Raw genomic sequence first — 16,080 nt, 5'->3', positions numbered from 1 at the left:
CAGATTCCCAAAATGTGCTCTAGACATGAAAGATCCTTGCCTTCTTATCAGGGCTGAAGTTTTCCTTGGACCTTCAATGGGTTATTGGAGACTGCTAGCAACCTCTCATTTCAGACTAATCAAAGAGCCATCTTCCATCTAAAATAAAAGAGCATGTTCCTGGGGGAGTGAGATATAAGACAAGAAAATTTTGATTCGTGGGAAACTGGGTGCCAACTATAATAGTGGGAGGCACCGTTTTCTGGTGCTTGCTCCATGTTTTATATCCATAAAAAGAAAAGATTATACCATTTTATTTGTATTAAGGGTTACTTAAAATAAGTACAATATGTATATTTCACTGAACATAAGTTGAGCATATGTTGTTACATTATGTACCTATAAGTATAACAAAACTGACATATGTTCTTAAACTTTCATACAGTTGTGACCACAATTCGGTTGCCGGATTTTACATTCTCAATAGGTTTATATAAACTACAGAACAAGAGATGAATAATGTGGAAAGTGTCAAGACAACTTTTCAAATGTCACCTACGCACACATATAGAAAAGAGTACAAAAAAGACACGTATAAAATTGCAGGCAGTCTCTGGGGAATGCTGAGGCAGCCCAGGTTGCTGGTGGAGGGAATCCTAATTGTTCAAAAGGCATTTGGATGTTGCAAAATGGAAGCCTGACTAATTTAAGTAGGTGCATGTGAAGATTTGTGTTTTGAAGCTTTTTTGTGGGGAAAAAATACTGTAACCACTAATTACTTCAAAATTGATGTGTGTAAAGTGGCCTAGTGCTTTAAAAGCATCTTTAAATTTTTGTTTTAATTATCAATGGGAAGAAATGGCAACACCAGAAATTAAACATCTTTCAAGGAAAATTACAAAATGTTTTTCTCCGTGCAAAGTTTTACTGTGCTTTCAGATACATTTCTGTGACTTTATTGGTATGGACGAACACAAGAAAACTGGAAAATACTTAATTAGGGGTGGGGTGCAATTTAATTTTCTTTTAAAAAAATTGCATCTCTCTACTCTAAAGCAAATCCTCGTATAGCAAAGTTTAATCTCAACTTCATTGTCACATAGGCAGAATGAAATATTTCCCACAGGTATTTTCCTAGTTGTCGAAATCTCAATTGGCTAAGTGATACACAGTGAACAAACCCCAGCTCTAGGAAGGTTCTACGGAGACTTTTCTATAAAATTACTATCTTTATTTAAATTCAAAATGGGCAGTCCAAGCATGTCAAGTGCTAATATTGATGTCAAAAGAGCTTTGTGCTCAATGTGATTTGCTATTTCAGCTACCTAAATGGATGCTCTGTCTTTCATAAGTTCTCAGAATTATGCAGACTTTACAAGAGTAATAGTAAATAACTTAAGCATGTAAATTATCTTGGCTTTTAATAAATCAAAAGCAAGTCTCCGATGTTAATACTGTAATTTGCCATTATGCTCTTGTGCTTGAGAAACAAAAGCTGGCAAAGATTAGTCAGCCTGGATCTCAATGTCCTTTTTGTGATTGGACAAAAGGGAACTTTCTCTAACCTGTTACCCTAGTCCCCTCACTCTTCTCTTTCCAGGGTTGATCATTTCATGTTACAGTCAAGGTTAGGCCTTCCTGGCAAAAGAACAAACTCTGTTTTGCTTTGGTTTTTAAAAGATTTTCATTCAACTTGATGTAAGAGAAAAATAGAATTGAAAAAAAAAAAAAGCTGCATAAAATTAGACCAAGACAAACATGAACATTGTCAGTGCACTGCGGAGCATTACCGTCCGTGAAAGTGCTTTCACACAGCTCTCTGCAGGAAGTCCTCCACTGTCGAGAAGGCTATTTGCTCTGAGTGTCGCTGGTAAAAGTCTCTGATCGTCTTTGGAATTAGTTTAGGAAAAAGGTGTGGATGTATATTTGTCTTTCAATCCATTTTAAAAAGTATGTCACGTTGCTATAAACTCCAGGTCCCAGGACTTTGGAAAAGCAGACAGAGCCCCATGAAGTTAAGCCAAATAATGTCCACTGTCCTCCAGGCCGCTCACAAACCAGAGGCCCACCACTGTCACCCTGTAATGAAGAGTAGTGGATGTTAGTCACTGGTATGTCAGAGACCTCACGGCGTCCAGGCTATCCTGAGGGTAAAATAAAGCCAAACCCAGTTTTTAACCAATATCCTGAAAAATTTCAGCAAAGCTCTCATTGTCAACCTGAGAGCTTTCCACTACATAAACAGAACTTTGAAAAGAACATTTTAAATCTTGATCTTTAAAAGAATAGAAATGACTTGGGAAAGGACTATATTCTTTTCTTCCATGAAGTCAGAGGACTTTTTGTCATTTCCTGCACTTAATGAAAATATATCAAACTTATTTTTAATTTAGCATATCAGAACTGAGTCTCTCATAATTGATTTCATTCTTTAAGTTTGATCCATTTTATAAATGTAGAACATACCCAAAATGGAACATTCAAGGATAGTTTTCCCACAAAAGAAAAGTGCTAGAAAAATACTCTAAAATAATTCATTACTTTCAATATTCTTGCTATGTGAATAAATGCATTAAGTAAGACCGCTTAATGTATTTAATAGAAAAAAATTAGCATGCTTAAACAGAAAATACCACATAAGAATTAATTACAGTAAAACATTATTTATTTATAACCTACATTTTATTTCACATGCATAGTGATTTTCATTCTTGATATTTAAGTTTAGGTGTTGCAGGCAAGTTTTACTCAGTTTTTTTGTCCACATATAATTAACAGAAAAACACTATGGCTTTTAAAATGCTAATGTTTGCTACATCTGAAAAGATGAGAATGAGAGATGTATTCTGCATGGCCTCCAAAGAGAAGGATTGATACCCAAAAAATAAGTAAGTATGTGGACTCATGGCAGAAATTTACAAATACTCCTTGCCCTGCAAGAATTTCAAACTTGTAAGTACATCTATGGTCCTCCCACTTTGTAATGTCGGGGAATAGTAGAAATCATGTTTATTGATGCTCTTCTAAACACTTTCCCTGTATTAGTTCATTTAATCCTCATGAAATCCCTACAGGTTAATAGTAATTATTATTATTATTTACATGTTATTACTTATATAATTATTTAAATATATAATAATAAGTATAACTGTTATATCTATTTTGGAGATGATAAAACTGAAGCACAGTTTTATAACTTGTTCATTAGCAGAGCTAGGAGTTAAACCCAGGCAGTCTGGCACATGACTCCAACTTTATAACTACTAGGTTATCTTGTTTCTTAGAAATGCTACTGAATACAACTGCTATTAAAACAAAATTGACTTTATGATTGTGCTGTATGCTTTTGTAGAAGTGGTGATCTGTTTTTTTTAATTGAAATTTAGTTGACTTAGAATATTGCGTTAGTTTCAGGTGTACAGCAAAGTGATTCAGTTACATATTTTCAGATTATTTTCCATTATAGGTTAATACAAGATATTGAATACAGTTCCTTGCACTATACAGTAAATCCTTGTTGCTTATCTACTTTATGTATAGTAGTTTGTTAGTGCCATACTCCTAATTTATCCCTTCCCCCCTCCCTTTCCCCTTTGGTAACTATAAGTTTGTTTTCTATGTCTGTGAGTCTTTCTATTTTATATGTAGATCCATTTGTATTATTTTTTAGATTTCACATGTAAGTGACATCATATAATATTTGTCTTTCTTGGACTTCACTAAGTATACTATTCTCTAGGTCCATCCATGTTGCTGCAAATGGAATTATTTCATTCTTTTTTATGGCTGAGTAATAGTCCATTGTACCACATCCTCTTAAGCCAATCAGGTGTTGGTGGGCACTTGGGTTGTTTCCATGTCTTAGTTATTATAAATAGTGCTGCTATGAACAATGGGGTGCATATATCTTTTCGAATTAGAGTTTTCATCTTTTCCAGATATATGCCCAGGAGAGGGATTGCTGGATCATATGGTAACTCTATTTTTAGTTTCTTAAGGAACCTCTGTACTGTTTTCCATACTGGCTACACCAATTTAAATTCCCACCAACAGTGTAGAAGGGTTCCCTTTTCTCCACACCCTCTCCAGCATTTATTATTTGCAGACTTTTTGATGATAGCCAGTCTGACCAGTGTGAGGTGATACATCATATGGTTTTGATTTGTATTTCCCTAATAATTAGCGGTGTTAAGCATCTTCTCATGTGCCTTTTGGACATCTGTATGTTGTCTTTGGAGAAATATCTATTTAGGTTTTCTGCCCATTGGGTTGTTTGTTTTTTCAATATTGAATTGTATGAGCTGTTTGTATATTTTGGATATTAACCCCTTGTCAGTCACATCATTTGCAAATATTTCCTCCCATTCTGTAGGTTGTCTTTTTGTTTTGTTGATGGTTTCCTTTGATGTGCAAAAGCTTTAAGTTTGATTAGGTCCCATTTGTTTATTTTTGCTTTTATTTCTTTTGCCTTGGGAGACTGATCTAAGAAAATCTTGCTATGATTTATGGCAGAGAATGTTTTGCCTATGTAATCTTCTACGAGTTTTATGGTATGTCTTACATTTAGTTCTTTAAACCACTTTGAATTTATTTTTCTATAAGGTATGATTTACATGTAGCTGTCCAGCTTTCCCAACACCACTTTTTGAAGAGATTGTCTTTTCTGCATTGTATTCTTGACTCCTTTGTCATAGATTAATTGATCATAAGTGTTTGGGTTTATTTCTGGCCTCTCTATCCTGTTCCATTGATCCATATGTCTGTCTTTGTGCCAGTACCAAGCTATTTTGATTACTGTAACTTTGTAGTATAGTCTGAAGTCTGGAAGGGTTATGCCTCCAAGCTTTGTTCTTTTTCCTCAGGATTGCTTTGGCAATTCTGGGGTCTTTTGTGGTTCCACATAAATTTTAGGTTTACTTGTTCTAGTTATGTGAAAAAAATGTCATGGGTATTTTGACAGGGATTGCATTAAATCTGTAGATTGCTTTGGGTAGTATGGCCAGTTTAATAATACTCCTTCTTCCAATCCAAGAGCTTGGGATATCTTTCCATTTCCTTGAATCATCTTCAGTTTACTTTACAATGTTTTATAGTTTTTAGTATAAAGGTCTTTTACCTCACTGGTTAAGTTTATTCCTAGGTATTTTTTATGTGATTTTAAAAAGGATTTTTAAATTTTCTTTCTGATATTTCATAGTTAGTGTAAAGAAATGCAACAGATTTCTGTATATTAATCTTGTATTCTGCTACCTTGCTGAATTCATTTATTAGTTCTAATAGTTTTTGTGTGGAGACTTTAGGATTCTCTATATAGAGTATCATATCATCTGTAAATAGTGACAGTTTTATCTCTTTCCCTCCAACTTGGATACTTTTTCTTTTTCCTGTCTGATTGCTGTGGCTAGGACTTCCAATACTATTTTGAATAGAAGTGGTGAGCGTGGGCACCCTTGTCTTGTTCCTGAGTTTACCAGGAAGGTTTTCAGCTTTTCACCATTGAGTATTATGTTGGCTGTAGGTTTGTCACAAATGGCTTTTATTATGTTGAGATATGTTCCCTCTATACCCACTTTGGTGAGAATTTTTATCATGAATGGATGTTGAATTTTTTCAAATGTTTTCTCTGCATCTATTGAGATGATCATGTGCTTTGTCTTTCCTTTTGTTAATCTGGCACATTACATTGATACATTTTTCATCTATATTCATCAAATATATTGACCTGTAATTTTCTTTTCTTGTAGTGTCTTTGTCTGATTTTGGTATCAGGGTGATGGTGGCTTCATGGAGTGACTCTGGGAGTTTTCCCTCCTTTTCAATTTTTTAGCATAGTTTGAGAAGGATAGGTATAAGTTTTTCTTTGTATGTTTGGTAGAATTCCCCAGTGAGGCCATCAGGTCCTGGACTTTTGTTTGCAGGGAGTTTTGTTTTGTTTTCTTTTACAGATTCTATTTCACTTACAGTGCTCAATCTGTTTAAATTTTCTGTTTCTTCTTGATTCCATTGTTTTTTGTTTGTTTTTTTATTTCTGAGATATACATTTTAAAGTAAAAACTAGAATTATGACTTATAACATTATACTAGAACATATAAGATTTTTAGAAATTTCATGTAATGTCTGAAACATTTATATTAACATATTTCCATACAAATAACCCAATGAAACTTTAGTATTAGTTGTTTGTTTTTTTACACTGCAGGTTCTTAATAGTCATTAGTTTTATACACATCAGTGTATACATGTCAATCCCAATCGCCCAATTCAGCATACCACCATCCCCACCCCACCACAGTTTTCCCCCTTTGGTGTCTATATGTCTGTTCTCTACGTATGTGTCTCAACTTCTGCCCTGCAAACCAGCTCATCTGTACCATTTTGCTAGGTTCCACATACATGCGTTAATATACGATATTTGTTTTTCTCTTTCTGACTTACTTCACTCTGTATGACAGTCTCTAGATCCATCCACGTCTCAACATATGACTCAATTTCGTTCCTTTTTATGGCTGAGTAATATTCCATTGTATATATGTACCACAACTTCTTTATCCATTCATCTGTTGATGGGCATTTAGGTTGCTTCCATGACCTGGCTATTGTAAATAGTGCTGCAATGAACATTGGGGTGCATGTGTCTTTTTGAATTATGGTTTTCTCTGGGTATATGCCCAGTAGTGGGATTGCTGGATCATATGGTAATTCTATTTTTAGTTTTTTAAGAAACCTCCATACTGTTCTCCATAGTGGCTGTATCAATTTACATTCCCACCAACAGTGCAAGAGGGTTCCCTTTTCTCCACACCCTCTCCAGCATTTCTTGTTTGTAGATTTTCTGATGATGCCCATTCTAAGTGGTGTGGGATGATAACTCATTGTAGTTTTGATTTGCATTTCTCTAATAATTAGTGATGTTGAGCATCTTTTCATGTGCTTCTTGGCCATCTGTATGTTTTCTTTGGAGAAATGTCTATTTAGGTCTTCTGCCCATTTTTGGATTGGGTTGTTTGTTTCTTTAATATTGAGCTGAATGAGCTGTTTATATATTTTGGAGATTAATCCTTTGTCCGTTGATCGTTTGCAAATATTTTCTCCCATTCTCAGGGTTGTCTTTTCGTCTTGTTTCTGGTTTCCTTTGCTGTGCAAAAGCTTTGAAGTTTCATTAGGTCCCATTTATTTTTGTTTTTATTTCCATGACTGTGGGAGGTGGATCAAAAAAGACCTTGCTGTGATTTATATCAAAGAGTGTTCTTCCTATGTTTTCCTCTAAGAGTTTTATAGTGTCGAGTCTTACATTTAGGTCTCGAATCCATTTTGAGTTTATTTTTGTGTATGGTGTTAGGGAGTGTTCTCATTTCATTCTTTTACATGTAGCTGTCCAGTTTTCCCAGCACCACTTATTGAAGAGACTGTCTTTTCTCCATTGTATATCTTTGTCTCCTTTGTCATAGATTAGTTGACCATAGGTGCGTGGGTTTATTGCTGGGCTTTCTATCTTGTTCCATTGATCTATGTTTCTGTTTTTGTGCCAGTACCATATTGTCTTGATTACTGTAGCTTTGTAGTATAGTCTGAAGTCAGGGAGTCTGATTCCTCCAGCTCCGTTTTTTTTCCTCAAGACTGCTTTGGAAATTTGGGGTCTTTTGTGTCTCCATACAAATTTTAAGATGATTTGTTCTAGTTCTGTAAAAAATGCCATTGGTAATTTGAAAGGGATTGCATTGAATCTGTAGATTGCTTTGGGTAGTATAGTCATTTTCACAATACTGATTCTTCCAATCCAAGAACACGGTATATCTCTCCATCTGTTGGTATCATCTTTAATATCTTTCATCAGTGTCTTATAGTTTTCTGCATACAGGCCTTTTGTCTCCCTAGGTAGGTTTATTCCTAGGTATTTTATTCTTTTTGTTGCAATGGTAAATGGGAGTGTTTCCATAATTTCTCTTTCAGATTTTTCATCATTAGTGTATAGGAATGCAAGAGATTTCTGTGCATTAATTTTGTACCCTGCAACTCTACCAAATTCATTGATTAGCTCTAGTAGTTTTCTGGTGGCATTTTTAGTATTCTCTATGTATAGTATCATGTCATCTGCAAACAGTGACAGTTTTACTTCTTCTTTTCCAATTTGTATTCCTTTTATTTCTTTTTCTTCTCTGATTGCCGAAGCTAGGACTTCCAAAACTATGTTGAATAATAGTGGTGAGAGTGGACATCCTTGTCTCGTTCCTGATCTTAGAGGAAATGCTTTCAGTTTTTCACCGTTGAGAATGATGTTTGCTGTGGGTTTGACGTATATGGCCTTTATTATGTTGAGGTAGGTTCCCTCTATGCCCACTTTCTGGAGAGTTTTTATCATAAATGGGTATTGAATTTTGTCAAAAGCTTTTTCTGCATCTCTTGAGATGATCATATGGTTTTTATTCTTCAATTTGTTAATATGGTGTATCACATTGATTGATTTGCATATATTGAAGAATCCTTGCATCCCAGGGATAAATCCTACTTTATCATGGTGTATGATCCCTTTAATGTGTTGTTGGATTCTGTTTGCTAGTATTTTGTTGAGGATTTTTGCATCTATATTCATCGGTGATATTGGTCTGTAATTTTCTTTTTTTGTAGTATCTTTGTCTGGTTTTGGTATCAGGGTGATGGTGGCCTCATAGAATGAGTTTGGGAGTGTTCCTTCCTCTGCAATTTTTTGGAAGCATTTGAGAAGGATGGGTGTGAGCTCTTCTCTAAATGTTTGATAGAATTCACCTGTGAAGCCATCTGGTCCTGGACTTTTGTTTGTTGGAAGATTTTTAATCACAGTTTCAATTTCATTACTTGTGATTGGTCTGTTCATATTTTCTGTTTCTTCCTGGTTCAGTCTTGGAAGGTTATACCTTTCTAAGAGTTTGTCCATTTCTTCTAGGTTGTCCATTTTATTGGCATAGAGTTGCTTGTAGTAGTCTCTTAGGATGCTTTGTATTTCTGCAGTGTCTGTTGTAACTTCTCCGTTTTCATTTCTAATTTTATTGATTTGAGTCCTCTCCCTCTTTTTCTTGATGAGTCTGGCTAATGGCTTATCAATTTTGTTTATCTTCTCAAAGAACCAGCTTTTAGTTTTATTGATGTTTGCTATTGTTTTCTTTGTTTCTATTTCATTTATTTCTGCTCTGATCTTTATGATTTCTTTCCTTCTGCTAACTTTGGATTTTGTTTGTTCTTCTTTCTCTAGTTCCTTTAGGTGTAAGGTTAGATTGTTTACTTGAGATTTTTCTTGTTTCTTGAGGTAGGCTTGTATAGCTATAAACTTCCCTCTTAGAACTGCTTTTGCTGCATCCCATACGTTTTGGGTCATTGTGTTTTCATTGTCATTTGTCTCTAGGTATTTTCTGATTTCCTCTTTGATTTCTTCAGTGATCTCTTGGTTATTTAGTAATGTATTGTTTAGCCTCCATGTGTTTGTGTTTTTTACATCTTTTTCCCTGTAATTCATTTCTAATCTCATAGCATTGTGGTCAGAAAAGATGCTTGATATGATTTCAATTTTCTTAAATTTACTGAGGCTTGATTTGTGACCCAAGATGTGATCTCTCCTGGAGAATGTTCTGTGTGCACTTGAGAAGAACGTGTAATCTGCTGTTTTTGGATGGAATGTCCTATAAATATCAATTAAATCTATCTGGTCTATTGTGTCATTTAAAGCTTCTGTTTCCTTATTTATTTTCATTTTGGATGATCTGTCCATTGGTGTAAGTGAGGTGTTAAAGTCCCCCACTATTATTGTGTTACTGTCGATTTCCTTTTATAGCTGTTAGCAGTTGCCTTATGTATTGAGGTGCTCCTATGTTGGGTGAATATATATTTATAATTGTTATATATTCTTCTTGGATTGATCCCTTGATCATTATGTAGTGTCCTTCCTTGTCTCTTGTAACATTCTTTATTTTAAAGTCTATTTTATCTGATATGAGTATAGCTACTCCAGCTTTCTTTTGATTTCCATTTGCATGGAATATCTTTTTCCATCCCCTCACTTTCAGTCTGTATGTGTCCCTAGGTCTGAAGTGGGTCTCTTGTAGACAGCATATATATGGGTGTTGTTTTTGTATCCATTCAGCAAGTCTGTGTCTCTTGGTTGGAGCATTTAATCCATTCACGTTTAAGGTAATTATTGATATGTATTTTCCTATGACCATTTTCTTAATTGTGTTGCATTTGTTTTTGTAGGTCCTTTTCTTCTCTTGTGTTTCCCACTTAGAGAAGTTCCTTTAGCATTTGTTGTAGAGCTGGGTTGGTGGTGCTGAATTCTCTTAGCTTTTGCTTGTCTGTAAAGCTTTTCATTTCTCCATCGAATCTGAATGAGATCCTTGCTGGGTAGAGTAATCTTGGTTGTAGGTTCTTCCCCTTCATCACTTTAAGTATATCATGCCACTTCCTTCTGGCTTGTAGAGTTTCTGCTGAGAAATCAGCTGTTAACCTTATGGGAGTTCCCTTGTATGTTATTTGTCATTTTTCCCTTGCTGCTTTCAATAATTTTTCTTTGTCTTTAATTTTTGTCAATTTGATTACTATTTGTCTCAGTGTGTTTCTCCTTGGGTTTATTCTGTATGGGACTCTCTGCGCTTCCTGGACTTGAGTGGCTATTTCCTTTCCCATGTTAGGGAATTTTTCGACTATAATCTCTTCAAATATTTTCTCTGGTCCTTTCTCTCAGTCTTCTCCTTTTGGGACCCCTATAATGCGAATGTTGTTGCGTTTAATGTTGTCCCAGAGGTCTCTTAGGCTGTCTTCATTTCTTCTCATTCTTTTTTCTTTAGTCTGTTCCACAGCAGTGAATTCCACCATTCTGTCTTCCAGGTCACTTATCCGTTGTTCTGCCTCAGTTATTCTGCTATTGATTCCTTCTAGTGTAGTTTTCATTTCAGTTATTGTATTGTTTATCTCTGTTTGTTTGTTCTTTAATTCTTCTAGGTCTTTGTTAAACATTTCTTGCATCTTCTCGATCTTTGCCTCCATTCTTATTCCGAGGTCCTGGATCATCTTCACTATCATTATTCTGAATTCTTTTTCTGGAAGGTTGCCTATCTCCACTTCATTAAGTTGTTTTTCTGGGGTTTTATCTTTTTCCTTCATCTGGTATATAGCCCTCTGCCTTTTCATCTTGTCTGTCTTTCTGTGAATGTGGTTTTTGTTCCACAGGCTGCAGGATTATAGTTTTTCTTGCTTCTGCTGGCTGCCCTCTGGTGGTTGAGGCTATCTAAGAGGCTTGATGGGAGGCTCTGGTGGTGGGTAGAGCTGGCTGTTGCTGTGGTGGTCAGAGCTCAGTAAAACTTTAATCTGCTTGACTGTTGATAGGTGGGGCTGGGTTCCCTCCCTGTTGGTTGTTTTGCCTGAGGTAACCCAACACTGGAGCCTACCTGGGCTCTTTGGTGGGGCTAATGACAGACTCTGGGAGTGCTCACGCCAAGGAGTACTTCCCAGAACTTCTGCTGCCAGTGTCCATGTCCCCATGGTGAAACAGAGCCACCTCCCGCCTCTGCAGGAGACCTTCTAACACTAGCAGGTAGTTCTGGTTCAGTCTCCCCCGGGGTCACTGCTCCTTCCCCTGGGTCCCGATGCGCACACTATTTTGTGTGCGCCCTCCAAGAGTGGGGTCTCTGTTCCCCCCAGTCCTGTCAAAGTCCTGCAATCAATTCACACTAGGCTTCAAAGTCTGATTCTCTATGAATTCCTCCTCCCATTGCCGGAACCCCAGGTTGGGAAGCCTGACGTGGGGCTCAGAACCTTCACTCCAGTGGGTGGACTTCTGTGGTATAAGTGTTTGCCAGTCTGTGAGTCACCCACCCACCAGTTATGGGATTTGATTTTACTGTGATTTCGCCCCTCCTACCGTCTCATTGTGGCTTCTCTTTTGTCTTTGGATGTGGGGTATCTTTTTTTGGTGAGTTCCACTGTCTTCTTGTTGATGATTGTCCAGCAGCTAGTTGTGATTCTGGTGTTCTCGCAAGAGGGAGTGAGAGCACGTCCTTCTACTCCGCCATCTTGGTTCCTCTCCTTGATTCCGTTTTGGTGGGCTGTGTGTGTCTAGAAACTTGTCCATTTCTTTTAGATTGTCCAATTTGTTGGCATATAACTTTTCATAGTATTTTCTTATTTTTTTTGTATTTCTGTGGTATTAGTTGTTATTTCTCCTCTTTCATTTCTTATTTTATTTGGATCCTCTGTTTTCTTCTTGGTGGGCTTGGCTAGAAGTTTGTTGATTTTTGTTTATCTTTTCAAAAAACCTGGTCTTGATTTTATTGATCTTTTCTATTGTTTTTTTAATATCTATTATTTTATTTATTTCCTCTGTAATCTTTATTATTTCCTTCCTTCTGCTGCCTGTTTTTTTTGTTCTTATTTTTCTAGTTCATTTAGCTAGTAGGTTAGGTTGTTTGAGATTTTTCTTATCTCTTGAGGAAGGCCTTCTTTCTATGAACTTCCCTATTAGAACTGCTTTTGCTGCATCCCATAGATTTTTGTAAGGTTTTGTTCTCATTTTTCGATTTCTTATTTGATTTCATCATTGATCCATTGGTGTTTTTAGTGGCATGTTGTTTAGTCTCCATGTGTTCACTCTCTTCCTGTTTTTCTTTCTGTGGTAGTTTCATACCATTGTGGTTAGGAAAAATGCTTGAAATGATTTCTAAATTTGTTGAGGCTTGTTTTGTGACCTAGTTTGTGGTCTATCCTAGAGAATGTTCTATGTGTGCTTCAAAACAAGTACAACTGGTCTGTTGTGTCATTTAGGACCTCTGTTGCCTTACTGATTTTCTGTCTGGATAATCTGTCCATTGATGTCACTGGGGTGTTAAAATCTCCTACTATTATTGTATTCCAGTCAATTTCTCCCTTTACGTCTATTAGTATTTCTTTTACATATTTAGGTGCTCCTATATTGGGTGCATATATGTTAATCAGTATAATAGTCTCTTTTAGTATTGATCCCTTTATCATATGATACACTTCTTTGTCTTTCTTTATGGCCTTTGTTTTAAAGTCTATTTTGTCTGATATGAGTATTTCTACCCCTGCTTTCTTATTGTTTCCATTCTCATGAAATATTTTTTTCCATCCCCTCACTTTCGGTCTGTGTTTGTCTTTCACCCTAAAGTGAGACATTTTTAGGCAGCATATTATAGCTTCATGTTTTTTATTCAGTCTGTCACTCTGTCTTTTGATTGGATCATTTACTCCATTGACATTTAAGGTAATAATTGACATGGGAGGAGACAAGATGGCAGAGTAGAAGAAACTGAGCTCACCTCCTCTCACAAAAACACCAAAATCACAACCACTGAACAACCATCGACAGAAAAGACTGGAACCTAGCAAAGAAGATATTCTACATCCAAAGACAAAGAAGCCACAACAAGATGGTAGGAGGGGCACATTTGCAATAAAATCAAATCCCATATGCACTGGGTGGGTGACCCAAAAACTGGAAAATAATTATATCACAGAGGTTCTCCCACAGGAGTGAGAGTTCTGAGCGCCACGTCAGGCTCCCCAGCCTGGGGATCTGGCATCAGGAGGAGGAGAGCCCAGAGCATTTGGCTTTGAAGGCCAGCAGTGCATGAGAAGGCCTTCTAAGCGCAAGAGCTCCACAGGACTGGGGGGAAAGAGACTCCACTCTTGGAGGGCACACACAAGGTTTCATGTGCACTGGGATCCAGGGAAAAGAAGTGACTCCATAAGAGCCTGGGCCAGACCTACCTGTGTATCTTGGAGGGTCTCCTGGGGAGGTGGGGGTCAGCTGTGGCTCACTGGGGGCAAGGACACTGGTGGCAGAGGCCCCAGGGAGTACTCATTGGCATGAGCTCTCCTGGAGGTCAACATTTTGGCACTGAAACCTGCCTCCCTCAACAGCCTGCAAGGTCCAGTGTTGGGATGCCTCAGGCCAAACAACCAACACAGCCCCACTAACAGGCTGCCTAAAGTCATCCTGAATGCACAGCTGCCTCTAAACACACCTCTTGAAACAGCCCTTCCCACCAGAGGGACAAGAACCAGCTCCATCCACCAGTGCGCAGGCACCAGGCCCTCCCACCAGGAAGCCTGCACAAGCCCCTGGACCAACCTCACCCACCAGTGGGCAGACACCAGAAGCAAGAGGAACTACAAACCTGCAGCCTGAGAAATGATGGCCACAAACATAGAAAGTTAGACAAGATGAGATGGCAGAGAAATATGTTCCAGACAAAGGAACAAGATAGTAAAACCCCAAAAGAACAAGTAAGTAAGTGAAGTGGAGATAGACAATCTATCTGCCTGAAAAAGTATTCAGAGAAATGATAGTAAAGGTGACCAAGATCTTGGAAAAATAATGGAGGCACAGCCTGAGAAGATACAAGAAATGATTAACGAAGAGCTAGGAGATTTAAAGAACAAACAGATGAACAATACAAAAACTGAAATGAAAAATACACTAGAAGGAATCAATAGCAGAATAAATGCGGCAGAAGAACAAATAAGTGAGCTGGAAGACAGATTGGTGGAAATCATTGCTGCAGAGCAGAATAAAGAAAAAAAATGAAATGAGGACAGTCTAAGAGACCTCTGAGACAACATTAAATGCACCAACTTCTGCATCATAGGGGTCCCAGAAGAGAGAGAGAGAAAGGGCCTGAGAAAATATTTGAAGAGATAATAGCCAAAAACTTCCCTAACATGGGAAGGGAAACATGGACTGCAGTCCAGGAAGCACAGAGGCCCACACAGGATAAACCCAAGGAGGAATATGCCAAGACACATATCAAATTTTCAAAAACTAAAGACAGAGAAAATATTAAAAGCAACAAGGGAAAAGCAACAAGTAACATACAAGGAAATCTTCATATAGTTATCAGCTGCTTTTTCAGCAGAAACTGCAGGCCAGAAGGGATTGGCATGATATATTTCAAGTGATGACAGGGGAAAACTGACAACCAAGAATACTCTACCCAGCAAGGCTCTTGTTCAGATTCGATGGAGTAATCAAAACCTTTACAGACAAGCAAAAGCTAAGAGAATTCAGCACCACCAAACCAGCTTTACAACAAAATGCCAACAAACTGCTAAAGGAACTTCTCTAGGCAGAAAAGAAAAGGCCACAATTAGAAACAAGAAAATTAGGAATGGGAAAGCTCACCAGTAAAGGCAAAGGTAGGAAATCATCTCCCTGCAGATATGATATCAAAACCAGTAATCATGAGGAGACTACAAATGTAGGATATTGGAAATGCATATGAAATTAAGAAACCAGCAACTTAAATCAATCTTTTATATATATAGACTGCTATATCAAAATCTCATGGTTGATTCAAAAGGATACATTCAGCACAATGTTCATTGCAGCAATGTTTACAATAGTCAAGACATGGAAGCAACCTACATGTCCATCAACAGATGAATGCTTAAAGTAGATGTGGTATATCTATACAATAGAATATTACTCAGCCATTAAAAAGAATGAAATAATGCCATTGGCAGCAACATGGATGGACCCTGAGATAATCATACTAAGTGAAGTAAGTCAGAGAAAGACAAATATCATATGACATCACTTATATGTGGAATCGTAGAAAAATGATACAAATGACCTTATTTACAAAACAGAAATAGACTCACCAACTAAGAAAAGAAACTTTTGGTTACTAAAGGGGAAATGTTGGGGGGAAGGGATAAATTGGAAGTTTGGGATTGACATACACGCACTACTATATTTAAAATAGATAACTAATGAGAACCTACTGTATAGCACAAGGAACTCTACTCAATATTCTGTAATGACCTAAATGGGAAAAGATTTGTATTGACTGGAAGTTGACTGGAATACAATACCTAATTTGAAAAAGATTAGATATATGTATGACTGAATCACTTTGCCCTACACCTGAAACTAACAACATTGTAAATCAACTATACTCCAATATAAAATAAAAAATTTTTTAAAAACCTCATGGTAACCACAAACCAAAAATCTACAATAGATAAACACACAAAAAAGAAAAAGCAATCCAAATACAACTCGAAAGATAGTCATCAAATCACAAGAGAACAAAGAGGAAGGGAAGAAAAAAAGACCT

General features: G+C 36.9%; 2 protein-coding genes across 2 annotated transcripts in view; one reads left to right on the top strand and one right to left on the bottom strand.

Moving 5' to 3' along the window:
* The window catches only part of ATP10D (ATPase phospholipid transporting 10D (putative)), a 158,345-nt gene extending 151,779 nt beyond the window's left edge, over window positions 1-6,566 (top strand). Inside the window, exon 24 of the transcript XR_014263870.1 lies at window positions 2,758-6,566. The gene's annotated coding sequence lies outside the window, so the exon portion shown is untranslated. The remainder of the gene's footprint in view (window positions 1-2,757) is intronic.
* The window catches only part of CORIN (corin, serine peptidase), a 261,470-nt gene continuing 245,471 nt past the window's right edge, over window positions 82-16,080 (bottom strand). Inside the window, 1 exon segment of the mRNA XM_082462463.1 lies at window positions 82-2,058. Coding sequence (XP_082318589.1) covers window positions 1,876-2,058 — 183 coding nt within the window. The 3' untranslated portion in view covers window positions 82-1,875.

This window comes from Balaenoptera physalus (assembly GCF_965194825.1).
Source record: "Balaenoptera physalus genome assembly, chromosome: 5".
Taxonomy (NCBI): Eukaryota; Metazoa; Chordata; class Mammalia; order Artiodactyla; family Balaenopteridae; genus Balaenoptera; species Balaenoptera physalus.
The sequence above is the reverse complement of the archived record's forward strand: the minus strand, read 5'-3'. Positions and strand labels throughout refer to the sequence as shown.